Source organism: Rhinatrema bivittatum, chromosome 3 (assembly GCF_901001135.1).
Source record: "Rhinatrema bivittatum chromosome 3, aRhiBiv1.1, whole genome shotgun sequence".
In the NCBI taxonomy this organism is placed as follows: Eukaryota; Metazoa; Chordata; class Amphibia; order Gymnophiona; family Rhinatrematidae; genus Rhinatrema; species Rhinatrema bivittatum.
In genome coordinates this window covers 294,274,997-294,300,956 of record NC_042617.1, presented here as the reverse complement: position 1 = coordinate 294,300,956, position 25,960 = coordinate 294,274,997, and the positions used below count along the sequence as shown (strand labels likewise).

The window sequence follows — 25,960 nt, the reverse complement described above, 5'->3', positions numbered from 1 at the left end:
TGGGATGCTGCCTGGGATGGATGCATGTGTGTGACTGGGAGCCTGCCTGGGATAGGTGTATGTGTGAATGGGAGCATGTCTGGGATGTGTGTGTGTGTGTATGTGTGTGCACATGTATGCATGGAAGCCTTCCTGGGATGGGCAGAGTGTGTGTTTATGAGAATGGGAGCCAACCTGACATTTGGGTGGATGTGAATGGGAGCTTGCCTGGGGTGTGTGGGTATGAATGGGAGTTTGTCTGTGTTGTGTGTGTGAGAAAGAATGGGAGGTGCCTGGGTTGTGTGTGTGTGTGTGTGTGTGAGAGAGAGAGAGAGAGAATATGGGGCTGCAGGTGAATACCAACCTGCCAGTAGTTGAAATAAAGAGGAGGGCCCAGGGCTGCTGGCAGATTCCAATCAAAGAAGAGCTAGAGATGCCTGTGGATTTGTCTGAGAGGAAGCGTATGTGAGTTTGAGTTTGAGTTTGTGTGCTTGTGCTTGTGCTTGTGTGTGTGTGTGTGTGTGTGTGTGTAAATATAAGAAAGAGAGAAGAAAATTTGTGTACCCCACTCCCACCAATCCACAACAATCTCAGGGTGACTGGAAATTAAAAGTTCCCAGGTATGGAAAGCGTGAATTTTTAAAATCCTTTTTAGTGTTATTTTTTGGGTGTTATTTAATATGTCACTTTTAAAAAATATTTTATTAGTGTTTGGGACATTTAAAAAAAATTGTATGTGAGTTTTTAATTATTCGATCTTTTATTTGTCATCTGTTTTGGAATATTATTATTAGCATGTCTTTACTATTATGATTATGTATTTATTTTATTTCTTGATTTTATTGTTTGATGTTTGAGGAATGGTGATGGTTCTGGTTTTTATTGTTCCACTGCTTAGAGAGTCTGGCTTCTTGTGGTTTCCAGTTCAGGTTTTGTCATGTTTGTATTTCTACTTTATGGTTGTTCTTTTCTGAATTTGGTGAGGATCTATTTATGTTCTGCATGTGTCTGTCTGAGGTGAGGTATTCTCCTAATAGGAAGTGCATTAGTGTTTTAAGGCTTTTGGAGAGTGAAGCTCACACACCACACACGTCACAATAGGCCTAATAACATATGGGTTCTAAGTGTGTTTTTACAGGATTTCTGGTTAGCATCAAAGCAGTGAATGTAAATATAATGTAAGTGATATGGTACTTTGATTTTTTCATGTAAAATATTAATAATAAATGCATAACTCTTAACAGTGCTTGTGGAGTGAGCCGAGGGGGGGAGGTTGACGAAGAAAAGGAAGAGAGAAAAACACATAAGGTAACACTGGACCAAGCTAACAAGAAAAGACAAAAATGTTTATCCCCATAAGCAAGTTTCCATGAGAAGAACCCTGCTATTTTTGCAATAAGGTTATTACAACTACTCTGGTCTCCCAGAGCATATGAGTAGAAAAACTAAGACTTCAAAAGACAATGAAACTCAAAATTGGGCTACTCATGCATTACCCATAGGGGTGGCTAACTTTGGTCCTCAAGAGCCATATATGGGCCTGTTTTTCAGGATACCCACAATGAATATACATGAGATGGATTTGCATGCACTACTTCTCTTATATGAAAATTAATTTCATGCATATTCATTGTGGATATCCTGAAAGCCAGGCCTGTTTGTGACTCTTGAAGACCAAAGTTGGCCACTCCTGCAATAACCAGTCACACGTATTGTATATTCACATTGGACATCCCAAAACACTAACACTATTACTGATCTGCCAACTTTATACTCTTCCTGTCTCTAATGGGGAAATCTTCCCAGAATTTTAATCCTAAGGTTCACACCAATATTACTAGTCTGAGTTCTCCTTCCCAGCATCATGGAGGTAAACAGCTAGGCTGAGCGCTGCTCAAGGAACCACCTGCTCCAAATGCCTGGGGTATGCCTAGGTGGCTCACCCAATCTTGTCTGCTTAATATCCAGAGATAAAGAGTCATCGACTGACCAGCAATAGAACTCACAAGCCTTGGATACTGACCTGAATCTATTAGGAGACTCTGCCCTGTGTATCTGGAGTAAACCTAAAATACCTAAAATCTAAAAGTCAAATTTGTTTCTCCGCTGTTTACATGCTGCAAAAATTCCTAAATCAATGGATTTCCTTATGTGGGGATAAAGGGAAACAGAGGACCCCAAGCAAAAGGAAAGGAAAAGATCCCTTATTTACCAAATTGGGGCTCCAGGCTGACTCCCCCTTTTCACTCAATATCCCATCTGGGGTGCCAAAAATGTAGGGGGTGTTAATAAACAGTGACTACCAACAGCCAGTAAGAGAAAACTCTTTAGTCTTTTATTATAAGATTACTCATAATAGGAGCAGTGCAGCTTCCCAAATAATGTAAACTCCAACTCATAGCTTCTGAGAGTTACAGTCAGTTAAACATGTCACCTCCCACAAACTTACACCAATAGGTTAGTTTGTTTGCCTAACATTTTATAACTGGTTAATATTTTAATTTTATCTCATATATGATAATAAGAATTGCTTTCTTATAAGTCATATAATTTCTTGTAAATAGAATCCAGAAGGCAGAAGCGAAACTCAATATTGACCTTTAACATACTGGTTACTCTTTAGCATACTTTATCATTTCAACAGCCTTAGCTGTTGCTACAAGTCTGATGAGTACAATCTCATTGTGCTGAAATTATTTTTCTGTTTCTTCATTGCTACCAAACTATCTGGCTTCACAGAGAACCCTCTTAACACACCCTTATAAAGTACTTCTCGCTGTCAGTTCCAGTCGAGATCATCATCCCTTCATTGTCATGGTTGTGCACAGGTGATACCTCTGGATGTTATGTGATGCCCCCAGGCACAAGATATATCTATCATGAGGATCAGTGATAGACATAACTCTAGTACACCAAAGGCATCGCTGGAACCTGCTAGACATGGTTGACCAGAAAAGAAGGGAGGTAAAGTTGAATTTGATGGTGGTACAGGAATTGATATTCATTGGGTACCAACAGTTTGCGGGCCTGGCAGCAAGACAGAAATAAAATGTGCAAAAAAACAACTGAAAAACCTAACTAAAGACACTACCGGGAGACAGATACAAAACTGCAGGAGCCCCGGAACGAATGATTTTGCAATCCAAAACCCATGGTGAGCTCCATGGATAAGAAGAGACTGAAGGGGCCCCTGTGTGGATGCATGGTATGTTAGTATGATTGGCATACTTAGTGAGGCACAGTCAAAGTTCTAGGAACATTGACATAAAAGTTCCAGGCCAGAATTCATTGGATGATGTCACCTACTTGCGAGGACTATCAACCTGCTTGCCCTCAGAGAATGTAGAATTATGCCTTGGAGGGAAGATTCAAACTTATGTAGAAGGGCAAACATTGTATTCCTTTAGTGGAAATGTTTTAACTAGACCATCCTTTAAGGATTTTAAATTGAAAGAGATGAGAAAGACAGTATTTTCCATAGCCCATCTTATTCTGTGGAATTCTTTACTAAGTGAATTGCAATTCAAAAACAATTATTTGAAATTCAGTAAAAAATTAAAAGCTAAACTGTTTCAGCAAGCTTTTGATTAATGAGAATAATGTATTTTATTTTTGCTGTGTTTTGATATGAGAAGATGAAGATTATTACGGTATATATTTTACTGTCATGCATGTCTTGATTTTATCAATGTTTTTATTGGAATCTACTATGAACAGTCCTTGATTGGAATTTGCGGAATACAAGTTTTAACACTTAAATAAATAGGAAGGGGAGACTGACACCCAGCACAACTGATGTTTCTTATGACTCCAATAGCCAAAGAGGCCTTACTCCAGGAGGAGGAGTGGCTTGCACTGCTTATCCTCTCACTGAGGCTTTGATGACTTACCCAAGACTGTCTTACGCATATCTCCATCTTCCAGGCACAGGTTTGACGTGCTATGGAGCCATCCTGCCACAACTGGAGCAATCTGAAGCACTGCAGTCTGGTCCCAGGCAGTAGTAACACTGTTTGGGAGTCTGTGCTACACATACCGAAGCCACACTCTTCGCCTTCGGTTTTTCCACTTTAAACTTTTCTTTTTTTTTACAGAAATGAAAAGTTCTTTATGAGGGGCAGCCAAGGCATCAAAGAAAAAAGAAATTGCAAATTTGAGCAAAATGTGAAACACATGAAAAAATTAAGACAGAGGCTGGAATGTATCCATGCAGTAGCTCAGACAAAAAAAGACTGAAGAGCTCATGAGGCAGCGATCATGTGTGGGAACTCCCATATATGTTCAAAAAGATTTCTAGGTTCTGAGAGATGGAGCCTTATTGGTGCTGACTGATGATGTCCTCCCACTACTTAATAAGGGATTTAATCCTGGTTGTCAAAAGAGAAAATCAGTTCTGCAGCACAGATGTCATTTATTGCTAGATACGGTTTGTGTATTATTTGGCATTTAAATGCCAATTGAAAAACAAGCCTGGAAATCACGCTGAAATATAAATATAGTAATTGCTTTAATTTTGTATTTTATGATCTTGCGGGGTACACAAATATCTCAAACTCTTAAAAGGGTACAATAGTCACTATGAGTCTCTGCCATACAGCATTGAGCCATCCTTTTCACCTATGCTGTCATACCAAGTGCCAGGGTATGGATTTCAATGACTGGCTCTATTGGCACCTTAATTAGAGCCAAGGCACTAGGCATCAATAACTTTTCTTTATTACCTGACAAGAATCTATGCCTCCGCTTTCATAACCAGCACAAATCATATTCGAGGTAAGTAATCCACCGTACCATCCTGACTTGTTACAAAGATTGGATGGAAGAATTTTCACTTCAGCGTCACGTAATATATTTGTTGTACGACCTACAATAGAACATTTTGTAGATGAAACATTTCAGCTATCACTATTTGACAAATTTATTGACATTAGCTACAGAATATACTACAAAAATGAAAAAAAAATGCCACCTTACCACTTCCTATTAGTGGTATCCAGAATATTAGGTGTTCAAAGCAAAATCTGTTGACTTTTGCCCGAAATGAGCAGCATGACTGTATAATCATTAACCACTGCAGGTCCCGATGTTACATCAAAAAAGATCTTCTTCGATCCTACTTTAAAATTAAATTATATTTTATCATTGCGTTTTAAAAAAAGCTTCTTTCGTATGCAAATGCTTATCTCAATGCCCTATAGTACAACATGCCAATCCAAGTCCATCCATTGTAGTGAAATAAATTAAGTGGCTATCTGAAAATATTGTTAAATATAACACCCTTTTTACACCAGCAGAGACTTTCTCCATCAACATGCAGGGCTGAATTATCCATAAATGTGGGTGACATCATCTGATGGCAATGAACAGGCCCTTCTCTCTCAACTCATAGAGCTTTTGCTGTACTGAGTGAGCATGTACAGGAATTCCCTTGTGAGCCCTTAGTGTTTTTTCATCCATGAAGTAGCATGGACATGTATCCTATCTCTTTCTTTTTTTCTTAATTGATATCTTTTGGTATCTTCATTGTTTTAAAATTCTAGGCGTTTATAATCCCGTCTGAGCTGGAGGCATTGTCAATACAGCTGAAGTATCTGGCACTAGTGCCATTGACGCACCAGTCCCTGGCACCATTGAAGTATCTAGTTCTTCAATCACCAAATTTAAAAAGAGGGTGAGTGAAATAGTTAACAGATTTTATGAGAGAGAGGGTACCCACGTAAGAAAGTGAGACATGCCTATAATAGAGTAAGGTGGACAAATAGAGATTTATTATTATAACCAATTAATGGGGAGTCTGATACTCATTTTAGTATGTTTTACCTTACTCACCTTAAATTTAGTTCAGTGAAATATTAGAAAATATTGGGCTACGTTACAATTTCATTCAGCATTTCAATGCCCTTATTTGTATTAAAGAGAATACAAAACATTTGGGGGTCGATTTTAAAAGAAGCGCACGTGCATCCATGTGTGCATGGTTCCCGGTGTGCGCACATGGACACGCCGATTTTATAACATGCAAACATTTACAGTCTAAGGAATGAAGGGTCTTTTCACCTTCATATGTGTGTGGCCTTAGGAAGAATGTAGGTAACACGATGGCTTAATATGGAAAACTGAGATCACCTTTGGTAGAAACTTTGGGTTGGTGCAAAACATCACTCTATAAGGAGAGAAATAAACAAAAATCTGAAGTTCATTGACACTTTTGACTGACGTGACTATAACAAGGAATAATACTTTCCATGTGAGAAATTTGAGAGAAGCCGACTCCAGTCGTTCACAAAGTGGCTCCATAAATTGTTGCAGAACCATCCTGAAATCCAATTGAACAGGTTGTTTGACAACTGGAGCTTTAGTATGTCATAAGCCTTTTATGAACTTCAATACCAAAGGATGAGTAGAGATTAGTCTGCCTTCAATGTGAATATGGTAAAGTGCTTTGGCACTGAGATATACTCTCACTGATGAGGTACTGAGACCCAAGGAAGAAAGAGAGAAGATCTTGTGGCTCACTTGTGAACAGGTCCAAGGATCTTTGTTGACACCAGCAGGAGAACTGCCAAGCATTACTTGTTTATTATAGGCAGAATACAAATATTATAAATAAATAAAAGTTGTAAGCTCTCCTAATTGAGGGTTTTTTGGCAGACACTCTTATGTCCTCAACTTCTTTGAGTAAAAAAAATGGGCTGATCAATGAGTACTGAACATTCAGATGGTCAAGTTGAGAGTAGGAAGGCTTGTATGATATAGACATCCTTCTTCTTGAGTTAACAAGGAAGGATTGGCCCCTAGAGGGATGGGAGGGCTGATGGATGGTTGTACTAGGTACAAAAACCACTCTTGCCTGGGCCAGACTGGTACAATAAGTACCAGACGGGCTCAGTCTTTGAGCACTTTTCTATTGGCTTGGCAAGTAGCAGAATCAGTGGAAAAGTATACATGAGATCTCCATTCCATTTTAGGAGAAAAGTGCTCTGAGCTGATCTGAGTTTGCTGGAAAGAATATAACAAAATCTTTAAATTTTACCATTTTATTTATTTATTTATTTAAAAACTTTTCTATACCGTCACTAAGTTAGGTACCATCATAACGGTTTACAATAAGGCACAAATATTAATATTGGAACAGATTATGAATTCTATCATTATACATGTGCCAAGACTTTACGGTAACAAAGTAGTTATAAAAACTCATAATTGGATGTGTTATGTTATGTCCGTTTATTTTGAGCGGGAATAAAAGAGAATCTATGTCATCTTATTCTAGACATTTGAGATTAAAGATTAAAATAGAATATGTACCCGTGTTGATTTGGGTAGTGTGTTTAGGGTGTGCTGCCAATCGCTTTTCTTTTTCCCAGTGTTCTACTCTCCTTTCTCTTTGTTGTATGCCTGTTTGAATAACCATGTTTTTAAATGTTTTCTGAAGGTTTTGATGTCTCTTTTTAAGCGGATCTCGACGGGCATGGAGTTCCATAGCATAGGACCTGCTAAGGAGAGCGCTCTTTCCCTTACTTGGGTTAGTTTGGCTGTTTTGATTGAGGGGATGGACAGTAAAGCTTTATTAGCTGATCTCAGGTTTCTGTTAGGGACATGTATGTGGAGGGCTGTATTCAGCCAATCAGCATTTTCATTATGTATTAGCTTATGTATTGTACAAAGGGTTTTATACTGTATTCTTTGCTCAATGGGTAGCCAGTGTAATTCCATCAGGGTTTCCGAGATGTGGTCTTTTTTACTTTTACCAGTCAGAATTCTGGCGGCCGTGTTCTGCATTATTTGGAGTGGTCTAATTGTTGTGTATGGTAAACCAAGTAGGAGGGCATTACAGTAATCTGTGCTTGCGAAGACAAGAGCTTGTAACACTAAACGGAAGTTACTTGTTGTCAGTAGAGGTTTTAGTCTTCTGAGGTTCATGAGTTTGGCATATCCTTCCCTTACTTTTAATGATATGGGTTGTTTTAGGTTCAGTTCTGTGTCAATTATTACTCCGAGGTTTCTCACTTTCTCAGTTAGTTCAATTTTTTGGTTGTTTTTGAGTGTGATAGGGTTTTGGATGATTTCAATGTTTTTGCGTTCCAAGAGTAGGAATTCTGTTTTCTCTATGTTAATCACTAGTTCCATCTTGTTCAGTAATTGTTTGATGATATCCAGATACATATTAGCTATGTTCAGGGTCTTTTCGATTGTATCATCAATGGGTAAGATTATTTGGATATCATCAGCATAAATGTAGTGTGAGATGTTTAGACCAGCTAGAAGGTGACAAAGTGGTAGTAGGTATATGTTGAATAGGGTGGCTGATAAAATCGATCCCTGTGGGACTCCAGTTTGAAGTTTTATTTTATTTGACAATACATTTTTTATCTGCACTTGGTAGTATCTGTTGTCTAGGTATGATTGGAACCATTTGATTGTTTTATTACTTAAGCCTATTTCTTCTAATCTATTTAGTAGGATGTTGTGATTTACAGTATCAAATGCTGCTGATAGGTCAAGCATCATTAGGATGTACCGCTTCCCGCTGTCAAAGCCTCTCATGATGTTATCTGTTAGGGCAAGCAGTAGCGTTTCAGTACTGTAGTTTTTGCGAAAGCCATGTTGTGATGGATATAGGATATTGTTATTCTCTAAGGGGCGGATTTTAAAACCCCCGCGTGCCTATTTTGCATAGGCCGCCGGCGTGCGCAGAGCCCTGGGACGCGCGTAAGTCCCGGGGCTTCCTGTCGGGGGGCGTGGTGGGATGACGTGGCGTTTCGGGGGCGGCAACGTGGGCGTGGTTTTGGCCCAGGGGTGTTCCGTGGGCGTGGCTGCGGCCTCCGGAACAGCCCCCGGGACCAGACCACGGAGCGGGGCAGCCGGCCGATGCGCGCAAAGTTAAGGGGGGGTTTAGATAGGGCCGGGGGGGTGGATAAGGTAGGGGAAGGGAGGGGAAGGTGGGGGGAGGGTGAAGGAAAGTTCCCTCCGAGGCCGCTCCGAAATCGGAGCGGCCTCGGGGGGAACAGGCAGCGCGCGCTGGGCTTGGCGCACGCAGGTTGCACAAATGTGCACCCCTTTGCGCGCACCGACCCCGGATTTTATAAGATACGCGCAAGTATTTAAAATCTGCCCCTATATGTTCAGCGAGCTGTTTTTGTATGGATTTTTCTATTAATTCTGCGATTAGTGGTAAGTTTGATACTGGCCTATAATTGTTCAGAATGTTTGGATCACTGTTTTTTTTCTTTAAAATTGGTTTACAATTGCCCTTTTAGTGAGTCTGGCATGTTTGCTTCTGTCAAGGATAGATTGATAATCTTTGTTAGTGTCGGGGATACTGTGTTGACTATTTTTTTTATTTCTATGGTTGCTATAGTGTCAACGGCATGTGGGGCGGGCTTAATTCTTTTTAGCATGGTTTAGATTTCTAGTTCCGAAATCTCATTGAATTCTGACCATTGATTAATATCTTCCAACACAAGAGTTGATTGATGAATGTCCCCAAAGACTGAACAGTCTGTAGATTGTTGACTGTTGCAGGGACCATTCATGTGGACGAAATACCCTGCTGAGACAATCTGCTATGTGTTGGTCACTCCCAGGAGGTAGATTGCTTGATGAACCACTTGATGACTGCATGCCCATTCCCATATCCTTAATTCCTCTTGGCAGGGAGTCCATGGCCCTGTACCTCCTTGTTTATTGAAACAGGACATGGTTACTCAATTGTTGGTTTGAATAAGAATGCTCTTTCTCTCAAGGAGATGCAAAAAAGTCATTAAGGCATGTCTAATCGCTTGCAGTTCTAAAAGGTTGATCTGAAACGGCCTTTCTGCCAACAAGCAAATTTCTTGGGTTCAGAAGGGACCCATGTGGGCTCCCCATCCCTTGGTGGAAGCATCTGTAGCTAATGTCACCTGATGAGGACATGGACAGAGTGATGCTCCCTCTGGAAGGATGTAGAGGTTAACCATCAATGTTCTTGCTTCATTTCCTGCATGACATTCATCAAAGTCATCAAGGACTGAGTTAACTAGTTCTATTGGGAGTGGAGGCCTCATTGCAGGAATCGCATATGGAGACATGTTAGGGATACTACATTAACTGCTGCTATCGTGTGGTCCAGAATGACTAGTAGTTCCCTAGCTGTTGTCTGATTTGTGTTTGGCAGGCAATAAGCAAGGGACCTGAGAGTGCTTACTCGATATGTCAGATGAAACACTCTCTCCTGTAGAAAGTCTATCCATACCCCACTAAATATATATCAAGCTGGCTGGGGTTGGGGAACACCCCCTTCAGGAGCAGGGCAGGATCACAGGGCTGGACCGGGGTTTATCTTCTGCCTAGCCAGCCCCCTCCCTCACAGGTTGAGCCCTTGGGTTCTGGAAGCCAGTAGGACTTGGCTTCAGCGGCAGAACATCATGGTGTAGGCTAGGCAGGTTGGACAGGGGTTGGACAGGCAGTAAAGGCTGGGCAAGGTTGGATGAGGCTGGACCGGCTCAGGCTGAAACTGGATACAGACGTACACTGGGCAGGATACTGAGCAGGGACTGGGACTGGATACAGACACAGGCTTGGGCAGGACAATGAACAGGGACTAGGACTGAAGACTAGGGACTGGATTGGGCAGGGCACAATAAGACCAGACAAGGACAGGGCTGAAAAAGGCAGACAAGGGCAGGACTAGACAAGGTAGACAAGGAAAAGAGCAGACAAGGACAACTCAGAATAAAGAACACTGAGGCCCAAATGCAGCAGTTCAGAAGGCCCATAGGCTGCTAAGCATAACACCCAGAGGCCACAAGACAGGGTAAGGCCTGAGTAGGCCACAGAGCAAGGAACAATATAAGAGTGGGCCCTGAGGCCACTAGCAAGGTAAAGCCTGAGTAGGCCATAGAACAAGGTGCAAGGTATCAGAAGGCCTGGAGGCCACAAGGCAAGGAGAGGCCTAGATAGGCCACAAGACAAGGTGTAAGGAAAGAGAAGGCCCAGAGGCCACAAGGCATGGAGCAAGGTATGAGCAGCCAGGTCAAAGAGCCAAGGGTGACTCCATGAAGAGTCACTGAGATTCTGGCAAGGCAGAGTTAAATGGGGCTGGAGCTTGGGTGTGGTATGTGCAGTGAGGAAGAGCTTGGCAGGGTTGGAGGTGAGGCTCACTGAGGACCCCTAGTGGAGGGAAGGCTTCACAAAAGGCTGAACCAGGGCACAGAGAGCTTGTGAAACAGGTAAAACCGTGACAATATGATTTTCTGAGATGCAATTAGGGTCAACTTTTCTAAATTTATTAGGAACCCTAGTGATTGTAGGAGTTGGATTGATTTCTGCACTCCTTTCTGGGAAGTTGAGATCACTATCCATTTGTCTAGGTTAGAGAAGATGCAAATGCTTTAACAATCAGATGCACAGCTACCACAGCCAGGCATTTTGTAATTTGGTGCCACTGAAAGAGAGCACCCGGTACTGGTAGTGAGAGGATTCCACCACAAAGCATAGATAGTGCCAGTGGGAGGTATGGATGGGTATGTAAGCATAGGCGTCCTTCAGATTCAGGGGACACAGCACTCCGCTGCCTGGATGAAGGGCTGAATTGTGTGGATCTCGCAAACTAGATCCTTAATCAGACTTCTTAAATCCAGGATGGGTTTCAATCTCTCAGATTTCTTGGGGATAAGAAAATAGCAGAAGTAGAAACTCTTGCCATGTTGTTAGGGCAGGACAAATTCTATCACCTACTGTATGAGGAGCAACTCTGCCTCCAGGTGGAGCCGCACTGAGTAAGATGGATCCAGAATGAAGGCTGAGTGGAAGACAGGAGAAACACAAGCAGTAACCAGACTACAATCTTGAGAACCCAGCAATCTTTTGTGATCTTGCACCATTCCTCAGGTAGAGGTAAATGGTAGAAAATGAGTGCTGGGTTTGGAGAATGGTCAAAAACTTGATACAGGTTTGGGATGGACTTCCTGTGTCACTTTTGGTTGGCATATTTCATGCTATCAGTTTCGAGCTGGAAGCTATTGTTGCTGTGGAAGCAGAGGTGGAAGTTGATCAAGCTGGAATTGCCAGAAGGGGCATCTCTGAAAATGCGAGCACTTAAAAGTGAAGTAGGGTTGCCTTGAAGTGGACTACTGTTCTGAGCTGGTTGAGAATGATTGGATTGATGCATGTTGCTCCTCAATCTAAGCAACTATTTTCTGAGTTTGTCTCTGAAAATATGATCTCCCGGGCATTCCTGGTGGAATGTTTGAAAATATTTTTGTTTTCTTTGCCCTTTTTAGTACTGACTCCACCACAACAGATTGATGAGGAAGCTGCAATGCTCCAAAATCTGGAGTCTTCTGTACTCTAGGTCTATTTCCTGGCAATTATGGAACAAGAAATTGGATTCTCCCACATTCTGGTTTGTAATTCTTGCAGGATAGCATAAATTGGTATGGTTGCCAGTTCTGCCAAGGTATCTAGAATCTGTAGAAGGCTGAAGACCCTCTGTGTGAGGATTCTTGTCCTTACAGATGTAAACTTTAAGAGCCTTACTCAACTTTTCAGAAACCTTTAGTATTAGAGGTCTTCAGGCGGAGATGAGTGTTTTGGAGGCTCAGGTAGAGGATTGGAGGGGATTTCCATTGAGCCCTCCTCAGATCCTATAGGGGACACTAATCCAAGATCCCAATAATGATGTGGGCAACTGAGAAGGGGTCTTTGATCATCTCAGAGGGATGTATAACTAGTGAACATCTTCCGATTGCCTGGACTCTGCTGCAAATGAGTGCTGATGTCTAGAATTACCTTATGGGGGTTCTGATATTATACCCATTTGGTCAGAGGTAACTGGGGCTCTTCCTTGCAGGAGTAAATCTAATATCCTGAAAAGAAGAGGTTGAATAGTGCCCTTCTTGTCCTTAGCCTCCAGAGAGGTAAAGAAAGTTTTCACTCACTCTGCCACTTGGTCTAACAGCTGACATGTCCTCAGGCTGGGGTTTGAAACAGCCTTTTCAGAAACTAGGAAGGAACCCTCTTGCATATCCTCTGGACTTTGTAAAATTTGTCCTGGGGGCTGGTTAGAAATTATAGGCACCATGGAGCAAATGAATTGTGGTGTGTCTAGACATAGACCTTGCTCCAGTAACTTAGATGGGGATATTGCCCTAGAAATTGGCAGAGATACGTGAAAAGTATCTCCTTCTGACCCTGAAAATCTTTCTAAATGTATGGAAGGAACTGGTGATTTTGTGAAAAGTTGCATCAGGATCTCTATGACTTGCGATGTTGAATGACGTATTGAGGAAGGGAGCATCAATAGCATTGAGACTTGATGCTCCAGGGCTTGAAGAATCATGTGCTCCTTAGTTGGAAGCATTGACAGCCCTGGTGAGTGATGCGTTGGTGGTATATATATTGATGGTGCTGGGACTTGATGTGCTGATGAATGGTATGTTGGCTGCATTGACAACATCAAGACGATGCTTTTTTGGTGCTGGTTGCACTGCTAGCACTGTAGAGTAGCGATGCTCATGAAGGGCTTATTGATACTTAAGAATTTTAAAAGAATGAAGATAACTAAAGATATCAATAAAAAAAAAGCAGACAGACATGATATGCATCCATGCTGATGCTTGGTTGAAAAAGACTGAGGAGATTATGAGGCAATGCCCGCATGAGAAATTCCACACATGCTCAGTAAAGCAAATGTTTTGTGAGCTAAGATAAAAGGGTCCAATTGGCGCCATCAGATGACATCACCCACATGTCATGGATAATTCTGCCCTGCTTGTCAATGGAGAAAGTATCTTATTGGTACAATGAGTAATGAACTGTTCATAATGCATGGACATGCTTTCTGTGAGGGAGTCTATAGGAAACTCCCTCAACCCACCTTAAGGGACCAACCACAACTATCTAGTCCAGTCCTCCTTAAATATCAGGCCCGCAAGGGATTCTGGGCCCAGAGAGGAACCCCCTAACCATAGCATATGGCAAGGCCCAGAAGGGTTAAACAGGCCCCAGGGAGCAGATACCCAGACCTGATCATAAAGACTCGAAGATTCCTAAGTCCCGGAGGCAACGTCGACAGGACAAACACACTTATGTTGCAAATTTAGAGGCAACTGTGGAGGAAGGGTCGAAGTCAGGGGAAGAGCAGCAACCCACTCAGCATGTCATTTCTGGCTCCTTTGAAGCTCCCTGGGTCACCCCCCTTTTCTCACTCAGATGGGCCCAGAGGGAGGATGAGTTTTTTCAGTGGGTTGGGAGCATATACAGAGGATGGATGGAAAGCTAATCCCTGGTGTGCAGGTTACAGACCCTATTCCTCGTTATGTCTTAATGAAAGGGGACCTACTTTACCAAGTCACAAAGGGAAGTGTGGAGGAGGAATTGATAAAAAGCCTAATTCCCAAACCATATTGCCAGTATATATAACTAGCACACAGACTCGAGATAAAATATTGCTGGTCCTGCCCTACCTGCCTAATCACAAAGCCTGCTGGCATATGGGCGGCACCTCTCATACCAAAGCCCATAATTGAGACCCCTTTTGAAAGGGTAAACATGGACCTTGTGGGGCTACTAGAGAGATTTTCTTGAGGAAATAACTACAACCTCATCCTTCTAGACTATGCTACAAGATATCCGGTGGCAGTACTGATATGGAATATGAAGACACAACAGTGGTGGCCACCCTAATGGAGGTTTTTTCATGACTTGGCTACCCAAGGAGATCCTGATGGATCAGAAAACCCTGTTTGTGTCCAAGGTAATGAAACAATTCTGCACCTTGTTAAGGTAAAAACTTTGCTTACCTCGGTGTATCATCACAGGCTGATGGCCTTGTGAAGTGCTTCAATCAGATGCTCAATCAAATGCTGAGGAGATTTATAGATTAAGACGGTAAGAACTGGGATGCATTACTACCATACATGCTGTTTGCAATCTATAAAGTGCCACAGAGCTCAATGGGGTTTTCCCCTTTTGAGTTACTGCATGGAAGGAGACCAAGAGGAATCTTGGACATAGTTCGCGATACTTGGGAAGACAAAGGGAACCCTAGGCAGAACCTCGTTGATTATGTATCCCGAGTGCAGGGTTGCCTAAAAAAGGCTGGGGAGATGGCCTGCCTATGCCTAGAGAAGGATCAAGCTACCCAAGCCAGAGCTTAGAATCGCCTCACGGTCCAAAGAATATTCCAGCTAGAGGACCGCATCCTTATCCTCCTTCCATCTTTGGAAAGCAAGTTGTTAGCCTGTTGGCAAGGAGACTATGAGGTTTTGGAGAAAACAGGGCCCATGGATTACAAAATAGCCCAGCCATATAAACAAAAGAAAAGTCAAATCTACCACATAAACCTTCTGAAGACGTGGGTGGCACAGGAGTGCAGAGTGATGCAAGGAGGAGAATTTGGTCCAGAGGTCAAATCTGATGTGGCCCAAGCCCAGATTCCTTTCGGAGAGCAGCTAAATACCACAGCTGGTAGAGTAAAATAAGGAGATCTTCTCGAAACTACCTGGTCATACCCATATGGTGCAGCATTACATCATTACAACTCCAGAGGTTGTGGTATAGAAATGACACTGTTGGATTCCCAAGGCCAGACACTGCATCATTGAGACCTAAGTGAAGAAGATGCTCCAGTTTAGAGTGTTTGGTCCTCAATCATATTGTTAGTGCCAAAGCCAGATGGGAGCATAAGGTTCTGCATTGACTTTAAAAAGGTCAATGAGGTCTCAGAACTTGACACATACCTGATGCCTTGAGTGGATGAGCTGATTGAGCATCTGGGTATTGGTTGGTGCCTCTCACACCAGCGGCAAAGGAAAAGACTGCATTCTTGACACCAGGGTGACTTTTCCAATTCATCATGCTCCCTTTTGGACTCCATGGTGCCCCCGCAATGTTTCAGTGTTTGCTTGACCACCTGCTCTGCCCACATTAAGGGTATATATCTGCCTAATTGGATGACATCGTAGTGAACAGCCCAAACTGGATTAACTAAGCTAACTCCAAGCCATGTTAACCTGAGGACAGCAGGACTGACAGTCAACCCAAAGAAGTGCTAGCTAGGAGGGCAAGAAGTCTAGTATTTTGGCTACACCCTAGGGAAGGGCAAGGTCCATCCACAGATCTGGAAGATCAAGGCAATCACCAGGTGCCAGTCCCGCAAACATGCAAAAGTGAGAGTGTTCCTAGACCTCATGGGGTACTATGGAAGATTTAACCCCAATTACTCAGAGAAGGCGGAGCCTCTCAGAAGGCTATTGTTGAAGAAAGAACCCAAGAAGGTCCAGTGGTCAGCTGAAACAGAGAAGATTTTCCAGGTTCTGAAAGAGGCGATATGCTCTAAACCGGTCCTGATAAGTCCAGTCTTCATCGAACCTTTCACAGTGCAGACCTATGCCACAGAAGTAGGCTTGGGAGAAATCTTAATTTAAAAGAAGATTGGCCATGAACATTCTGAAAGGAAGTAACAAAGTGGTGGATGCCACAAGAAGTCTTTCTCAAATTTTTATTGAAGGAGACGTAAAATGCCCGACTCTGGCCGAGTTTCGCCACCAGCGGTGGCTGCCTCAGGGGTATTAAACAGACTTTGGAAAACATGTACGGGCAGTGGTGCCCCTGCCTCTCATTCACTCCCAAATGCACTGATATTCATGTGCCGATATTATTGAATGCGCTTGCGGTGGCAAGCGTCAGCGGCAACATGTCTATCCCGTATTTTTTTTTTTGCTTGAGTGAATACGGGATAGACGTGTTGCCGCTGACGCTTGCCACCGCAAGCGCATTCAATAATATCGGCACATGAATATCAGTGCATTTGGGAGTGAATGAGAGGCAGGGGCACCACTGCCCGTACATGTTTTCCAAAGTCTGTTTAATACCCCTGAGGCAGCCACCGCTGGTGGCGAAACTCGGCCAGAGTCGGGCACTTGCATATGATATTTTACGTCTCCTTCAATAAAAATTTGAGAAAGACTTCTTGTGGCATCCACCACTTTGTTACTTCCTTACGGCTCTACTGGATCACCTACCCTGTTGCTTTTTGGGTCCATGAACATTCTGTGTCATACATAGGCCAGAAGCTAATGTCTTGGGAAAGGCATTACTCAACAGTCAAGAAGGAGGCCTTGGCAGTCAAGTGGGCCTTAGAGGCCTTGTACTGCTACCTGCTGGGATGGCAATTCACGCTTGTAGAGGACCACCAACCACTCCAATGGATAAATAGAAATAAGGAGTCCAATACGAGAGTGATGAGATGGTTCCTGGCCTTACAGTTCTTCAATTTAAAATAGAACATAGAGCAGGAAAGGAAAACACCAATGCGGATTTCCTATCCAGAGAGGTGTCACTGATACAGGCAGATGCTCACCTGAATAAAAGTGAGTTGAGGGGGAGGGTATGTGAGGGAGTGTACAGGAAACTCCCTCAACCCACCTTAAGGGACTGGCCACATCTATCTAGCCCAGTCCTCTTAGGATCAGACCCGCAAGTGATTATGGGCCCAGAGAGGATCCCTTCAGCCTAGCATAAGAAGGCAGGGCCCAGAAGGGTTAGATAGGTCCCGAGGAGCAGGCAGAAATCTAGCCTATGCGAAAACCTGCTATGTTTGATTGTGTTTTGTATCAGAACTCCAAGGTGAGCTGCATTTACTTTCTGTTTTGGTTTTGCGCTGTAAATAAAATTGCACAGAAGGAAACAGCCAGAGTCTGCCTCCTTAGGCATGGAGATTACTACTCTTAACCAGTATGCCTTGATGCTTTTAATGCAATTGCAACATTGCTCCCTGCTTAGATGGCAGGAGGGGAAAGAGGAATTGGATTCACGGACTGGGATTCTGATAAGCAGACATAAGAGGAAAAGTACAGGACTGCTTCTATGGCCAAGTTCTAACGGAAATGAAGAAAGTGTGAATGGAGTAACTTGCTGGTGCAGCAGTTACTACCCTTAGCAGAAGGCATGGAGATTACTAACCTTAGCCAATAAGCCTTGATGCTTTTAATGCAACTGAAACATTGCTCCCCACTTCAAGGGCAGGGGAAAAGGGGAATTGGATTCAGATAACAACCAAGGAGGCCCTGACTTCTATGCAAAATAAGGGAAAAAGTACAGGACTGCTTCTATGGCCAAGTCCATAATCAAAGCACATCAAGCAGCACTGTCTGAATTTAAGAAAACTCATCACCTAGTAAAAAATGTTACTAGCTGCAACTTTTATGGGTTATCATAAGGCTTGGGGATAACTGCACAGAGTGGCAGTTACTACCCTTATGGGAAACATGGGAGTAACCTGCACAGAGTGGCATAGTACCTTAAGAAGCTTGCTGGGCAGACTGGATGGATCATTTGGTCCTTTTCTGATGTTATTTCTATGTTTATTCCTCCTGGCTCTTTCCCAAGTCGCTATCGCCCAAGTTACCACACTTTCTTTCAGCTATGATGGTGTGACCTCTGAAGCAGGCACTGAAGTTCCAAATCACTGCTGGTCTAAAAATGGTGTGGTATATAAGAACATCTACAGATGGCCACTGAATTTATTTCACTAAAACAGACCGAAATGGATTGGCGTGTTGGACTATAGGACTTTGAGATCAGTATTGGCATACAAAAGGAGTCTTTTTATAAATTCAATATAAAAATATAATTTGAAATAGGATTGAAGATCATCTTTTTTGATGTAACATCTGGTCCTGTGGTGATAAATGAATATATGGTTGTGCTGCTTTATGAGTATGTCTGTAGCTCATTGCAGGCCAAAGACAATAGATCTAGCATTGAACACCAAAGAAGTCATAAGTTAATCAGCTAAATGAAGATTTGAATTCTTATCCAGCTAAATTCTATTGATTAACAAGTTAGCCACAAGAATTTAGCTGGCTAAGTTAGGGATGTTCCAGAGCATAACTGGGAGAAATTGAATTATCTGATTAAATTATCTGGCTAACTAATTTCAAAGTTAGCCGGCTAACTTAGGGCCAGATTCATTATGGCTTTTCTCCCATTTTGTGTCTATGGGAAAAATCCTTAGGGCTGGATTTTCAAAAGGTTACACACGTAAATCCTATTTTAAAAAGGCCTGGTTTTGCACGTAAAGCCCCAGGATGTGTGTAAGTCCCGGGGCTTGCAAAAAGGGGCGGGGCTGGGGCGGGGCCAGAGGCTTGCAACACAGTGGCCATTGCCGCTGTGTCAAATGATCGTGTGCCGGCAGCCTGCTGGCACGCGCGAAAGGTAGGATAAACCTTTGGGGGGGGGGGTTAGAGTAGGGCTGGGGGGGAAAGGTTAGGGGAAGGGGTGGGAAGGTCAAGCTAGGGGGAAGGGAAGTTCTCTCTCAGGAAAGAGCTGGGCTTGAACAGAATTGCTCAACTTAAAGGGGAGCACAACTTGATGGATTTTGCTGTTTTGAAAGAAAAATATAATTTGGTGAGCTCAGATTTTTTGCTTTTCTATAGATAAAGCACTATGCGACCAGCACTGTTGGCAAACAGTTTTTACATAGGCCTTACTCTGTTTTGGAACAGCTTTATTGTGAATCTGGGACTACCAATGGTTTCATTATTAAGCTCTGTTGGGCCCATCTATGCCACCTGAAAGGAACTGGGAATTAGATCTACAGTGTGACACAGATGAAGAAGACTAGGAGGAAATTCAGGTGGGCAACATCTCTCTACATATTTAACTGAAAAAGCCTTTAAAATATATTATTGGTAGTATTACACCATGTATAGATTACACAAGATTTATAATTCACTCTAAATGTTTGTTGAAGAGGGTACGGGGAGACTGGGACGATAGTACACATTTGGTGGTCCTGTAATGTTATTGTTCCTTTTTGGAAAAAAGTACAAAAGTTGATTTTAGATGTTACTCATACTGAAGTGGAATAGGATCCAAATATTTTTCTTCTAAATGCATCTAATTATTCCCTTCTGCATTCTTTACATAAAATAATTGTTCAAATATTGTTGCCTGCAAGATATGAGATAGCTGCACATTGGAGGAAGCTGGAAGTACCTAGTCAACTGAAGATATACAAGAGGCTTTGAAATATATACCAAATGGAAAAGTTGATGGCTATTAAAAGACTCACAGTTACTTCATTTGTTCTTGTATGGAACAAATTCATTTGTTCATATATGGAAGAAATTAGAGGAATGGGTTCAAAAAATCTCTTGGGAGGACTAAGCTTAGCTGGGAAGGGTGGGAGTATGGAGGGATTGGGGGGAAAGTTTTGTTGGTTGTTCTTTTCCCTTTATTTGATTATTGACTATGATTGTTCAGAATGGTATATTGATCTAATTCTTAAATAAAAAACTAAATGAAAAGAAAAGTACCCATAGATTTTGCACTTGCTTTTTGTTTGGGTTAGGTCTGCAGGGAATAGTATTCACAGAGATTTTAAAATCAAATTTTTATGTATATATTCACACTTCTGATTTCCTCCTGCTCTTGGGAATGCCCCTTTCCCCTCAGTGAAACAGCATGGGCCAGATTTTCAAAGGGGTACGCACGTAAGATACGCGCGTACCCCCCGAAAACCTGGCCCAAACACCCCCTGCGCGCGCCGAGCCTATGTTGCATAGGCTTCCGGCGCGCGCAAAGCCCCGGGATGCGCGTAAGTCCCGGGGCTTTCCTGGGGGGGGGCGTGTCGTGATCCGCGCATCATCGGGGGCGTCGGGGGGCGTGACGCGGCCGGTGCGTCATCCAGGGGCGGCGCCGCGGGTGTGGTTTAGGCCTGGGGGCATTCTGGGGGCGTGGCCACGGCCTCCGGACCAGCTCCCGGACCGGAACATGGAGCACGGCAGCTGGCCCGGCACACGCAAAGTTACGTCTGCCTCGAGGGGTAGGGGAAGGGAGGGGAAGGGAGGGGAAGGTGGGGGGAGGCAGAAGGAAAGTTCCCTCCGAGTCCGCTCTGATTTCGGGGCAGCCTCGGAGGAAACTGAGGCAGGATGCGCGGCTCGGCGCGCGCAGACTGCCGACCCCGGAGTTTAATGGATACGCGCGGCTATGCGCGTATCTATTGAAATCCTGCATACTCTTATTCACGCCTGGTGCACGAAGAAAAGTACGCATGTGCGCAAGTTTATGAAATCTACCCCATGTGTATTTTTACCTGCACAAAGGCTGAACAAATTTTCAGAATCCTGTTTTACATGGGCAGACATGCTTGGAAAATTGCTCTCTGAAAATACCAAGAATTTTACAAAGGCAACTAGGAAGGGACATACAAGAAAAACTGACTAACAGATATGCACAGAAGAACAAGAAGAGCAGGAACAAAGACAAAAATGCTGGTGGCCTGAAATGAGTATGGGACCAATTCAGCAAGATATCCTCTGACAATGGAAAAGATAAAACCTAAGGAGAAACCAGTCCAGTGATTTGTAGGAAATCATCATGCACTCCTTAAAAGCTTTCCTAAAAAGCTATGGCAAGATCCTTTGTGTCAGCATGAGAAGACATCATGTAACATATTTGTGTGGTTCTATTGTACCTGCCTGACATAACAGAAAGTAGATCCTGATGATAAAAATCACCAGAAAAGTTTGTGCCAGTGTAGCCTCCACTGATCAAGCATTCAAAAGTTCCTCCAGGACTTACTTTCCTGGAACAAAATACTCCCACCTTCTAATCTCTAGTTATTTGTTTTAAAGGGATGGCAGAAGTAAATGGTGAGGGTTAGCACATACCTTCCACCCCACTCCAGTGCAACCCTCCCTCCGACGCCACTCTCCATCCAGATACAATCCTCTCTCCTGTCCCTTATTTCTTCCTCTCACCTAGTCCTCTCATGTTCCTCTTTTCCCCCTCCCTCTCCTCCCCACAAGCATGCTGCTGCCTCACGTCTAAGACACATCTTCTTGTTCCCTGGCCTCTGATTGTGGCCAAATACTGCTTCCTCTTGCTCCCAGGACCATCTTGCCTGCCTCAAAAATCCAGTGAGTGGATTTTCAAAATCCAGATATTGATAGAGACCTTAAAGTATGAAGTGCTAAGTAAAACTATATAGAAGATAAATATCATGCCAAGTACAAAAAAATGCACCACAAATATTTACCTTTATATCTTGTTGCTCCCCAGCCAGCTACAAAGCACTTTAAATTAAGGTTGGCTTCTGAGACGTTGGCATGCAAGCAGATGGGCTGGATATAGTCACTGTAAGTAACTGGGCTCCTAAGCTGAACTAATGTGATATCATTATCCATATTATCTGCTGAAAATTTTGAATTAATAATGATCCTTTTAATACTTCTTCTTTGAACTGAGATACTTGGCCTCAGTAAGTTGTTAGTTCCAAACATAGCTCTCCACCTTTCTGGAAACCTGGAAGAAAATAAACTCAAGTTATTAAGCATTGATAAATATTTTAGCTGTCAATTTAGCATCAATCCCCAGCTCAGTTTAACAACTTTCAGGCCAATTCAGTATGGTGCACTCAGGCCGAGCACACCATTAGCCCCCATTTGGACGCGCGTTTTCGACGCGTTATTATTACCCCTTATACAGTAAGGGGTAATAGCTCGTGGAAAACACGCGGCCAAACCCCCCCGAAACTAGTAGCGCACATCACATGCAAATGCATGTTGATGAACCTATTAGTCATGCTCAATACAGAAAGCAAAATGTGCGGTCAAGCCGCACATTTTACTCTCAGAAATTAACTCCTGCCAAAGGCAGGAATTAATTTCGGCCAGCACCGGGCAAGTGTACAGAAAAGCAGAAAAAACTGCTTTCTGTATATCCTCTGACCTAATATCATAGTGATATTAAGTCGGAAGCCCCCCCAAAAAAAAAAAAAAAAAAAAAATCTTAAAAAAAAAAAAAAAAATCTGCCCGCGGGTTAGGAAACGGATGCTCAATTTTGCCGGCGTCTGTGTTCCGAACCCATGGCTGTCAGTGGGTTCGACAACTGACGCCGGTAAAATTAAGCGTCGGCTGTCAAACCCGCTGACAGCCGCTGCTTCCGCCAATAAGGAGGCGCTAGGGATGCGCTACTGACCCTAGCGCCTCCTTATTAGCGTGGGCCCTCATTTGAATACTGAATCACGCGCCCAGGAGAGGGGCCTGGGCGCTCGTTGGGAGAGCAGGCGCTCGCCTCGGAGTGCCGGTTCTGCCGCGCAGTTTACTGAATTGGCTTGTTTGTAATGCTCCTAAACTGACCAGCCCTTATAAACAGAAGAGCTCAGACCTGGGTGTTCTGCACCATAAGTCCATCTACTTCTCAACCTTTTGGCTCTGCCTTTTGGCTCAGATCCAACTGTAGGATCTGAGCTCAGAGTTGAGAATGGCCTCTTTTTGACCTTTTGGCAGAGACTGATAACTTGTACAGTTTGGGGAGGTTAATACCTTATCACCCAACCTCATGACAGGCTGATGACCTCTGCAGCATACATATACACACAGAATTTATATTGCAATAGAGGTTTTATTAGGAATGCAAACAACAGAACACTTTCTGATTTATGTACTACAGGTAAACTTAAAATAACAGCTCATACACAATTAGAGTCAAAACGTATTTATTTATTTTATTTGTAAATAAATAGAGCAAAACTTCCAAACTTCACAGTTCAGTATGACATTAACACATAACAGCAACAAAAACTCATGGGTCTCCTCTGGGATCCCACACCTTTCTTTGGCCTCCACAGTCTGTTGTGCTTACCAGCTTACAGCATCCCCCACTAGCTGCCGCACTCACCTGCTGCCTCGCCCAGCGCCCGATGCCAGAGCAGGCCCCGCTCTCAGGCCATGCCTGACTGCTGTGTTCTCCCAGCTGCCTCCCGTCTTGCATGGATGACCCCAGCCTCTCACAAGCTGGAGGTTTGGGCCTGCTTCCAATGCCTCCTTCTCTAGCCCTTTCCTAGGTGCGTGCGTGCCCATCTATCTCACCCTTAAAGGGCCAGTGGCGGGAATCAGTGAATGGTGCTCTCTGATGACATCATCCATACAGTCTATATAAACCGGCTCCAATCTTCACTCCAGTGCCTTGGCTATAGGTAGCACTACTGTTTGGTAGTGCTAGTTGCCATTCCGTGTTCCTGTGTTCCAGGAACACGGAATGGTTCCTGTGCCTTGTCTTCATGTTCCTGCGTTCCTGTGCTAGCTTCCTGGTCTTGTCTTCCCTGTGCGTGGTCTCCCTGGTGTATTCCTGCAGCATCCCCCCCGTGTCCTCCGTCTCCTTCAGTGTTTCTTCTTGGTTTCCTGGTTTGACCCTCGGCTCTGGACCTGATGTTTCTGACTTCTACCTTTCTCCGACCATTGCCTGGATACCGAGTCTAACCATAGCCGCCTGCCTCAACTACTGCCTGGATAACGACTCTGATCATAACTGCCAGCCACAGACTTCAGTCTGGATCATGATCCTCTGTCCACTTACTTGGACCTCATCTCTCAGCAGGACCACCTGCTACAGACCTCAGCCTGGACAACCATCCTCCATTCACTCGCATGGACCTCATCCTTCAGCTGGATATTGCCTCACTCTGGGACTGCCTGCCACTCATTACCATCTGGATCTTGCCTCTTGGTCCTAATATCTACCTGGTTTCTCTTTCTCTGGCCTGCATCTATAGCATCGCTACCATTTGTCACAGATACCCACTCCTAAGACTAGCCTGCCCTGACACACGAGGATTCAACCTAAGAGGAACGTGGGCTGGGATTGGCGAAACTTCAGTTGGACCTCCCCGCAGGTAGCGCCAACTCCCCCTCGGCCCAAGGGTCCACTTCGCCAACACCGTCTAAATGCTGGGAATACCTGGGAGGTGTCCTAGAACTATTTTGAGTCCCCTGAGGATCAAACAGGATCCACAAGGGCAGGGCCATATAGCAGGCTATCTTTAGATTACATTTGGCTTGCTCTGAACCATCTCGTTGCTCAGTGCACAACACACCAACGCCAGACCCAACAAACCCTGTTCCAGTCCAGGAAATACACTTTTTTCCTTAATACCCCACTGGGCAGTAAAAATAACTGGCTAATAATAGTTGGTTATTTTTAGCCAAATATTCAGTTGAAGCTAATTGGTAGGTATTTGACTGAAAATTCACTGAAATCTAGCCAGCCAAAATTTGACCTGTTAAATTTATGACTGCTATTTGTGTGATTGGTGTTGCCCAGCTAAACTTAGCTGGTTGGTGCTGAAAAAGTTTTATGAAACAACTAAGTTTTAAGCCCATCCTAGGAAAGCCTATGGAATCGCCTTTTTTTTTTTTACTTGACTATATTTTGCCACCTTGTGAATTTAGTAGAGAAAATGTAACCAGCTAGTGGGGGAAATTTTGAAACGGTATAACCAAATAATTCCCAGTATTAATTACGTAAACCCTTTGAAAATTGACTCCATTATGACCATTGCTAAAGCACTAAATAAATAAACCAACAAATCATCTACAAAGTATAGAGGGCTAATAGTCTGTAAGATGTAGCATTCTATCTTTCTGCTTATTTTAGAAATAAATACAAATTGCTGAACTCCTAAACAGAACTTAAATTTTCAGTAAGCTGCTAAATGCTCAACCTAAACAGCTGGATTTGTCTGCTAAATTGACAGGATAATTTTCAGCCACAAACCCAACCACCTAGATTTAGTTGAAAATTATCCTAAATCTAGCCAGCCACAATCTAACTAGCTAGACTGGATGTTCTGCATTTTTTGAAAATTGATCTCTAAGCCTTAACGCATGCCTGCTGTAACATGCATCTGCTAACATGGCCACTTTAAAACTAATGCAATTACAGTTTAATGAAGCCACCAATTTAAATAGACAAATAAGCTCATTACTATAGTATTTCCAAAGTTGCATTAAAATTACCTAGACATGTAAATCTAGCTACATTTCTAGAAGTGTAATTAATTTCCAGCATGCTGTGTCCTGTGCCTCCCCTCAACATTCCTCATAATACAAAAGACTAATCACCCCTGAGGCAAGCATATCCCAACCATCGGGCTGATTCAGTAAAGTCCGTGGGAGAGCGGGAGAGCGCCTGTGCGCGCGATTCTCTATT

At 43.2% G+C, this 25,960-nt stretch overlaps 1 protein-coding gene across 1 annotated transcript in view; it reads right to left on the bottom strand.

The window, feature by feature from the left end:
• The window catches only part of LOC115088570 (transmembrane protease serine 12-like), a 147,688-nt gene that overhangs the window by 53,668 nt on the left and 68,060 nt on the right, over positions 1 to 25,960 (bottom strand). The window contains exons 3-4 of the mRNA XM_029596828.1: positions 22,007 to 22,272; positions 4,701 to 4,843 (exon numbers count right to left, since the gene is read on the bottom strand). Coding sequence (XP_029452688.1) covers positions 4,701 to 4,843; positions 22,007 to 22,272 — 409 coding nt within the window. The remainder of the gene's footprint in view (positions 1 to 4,700; positions 4,844 to 22,006; positions 22,273 to 25,960) is intronic.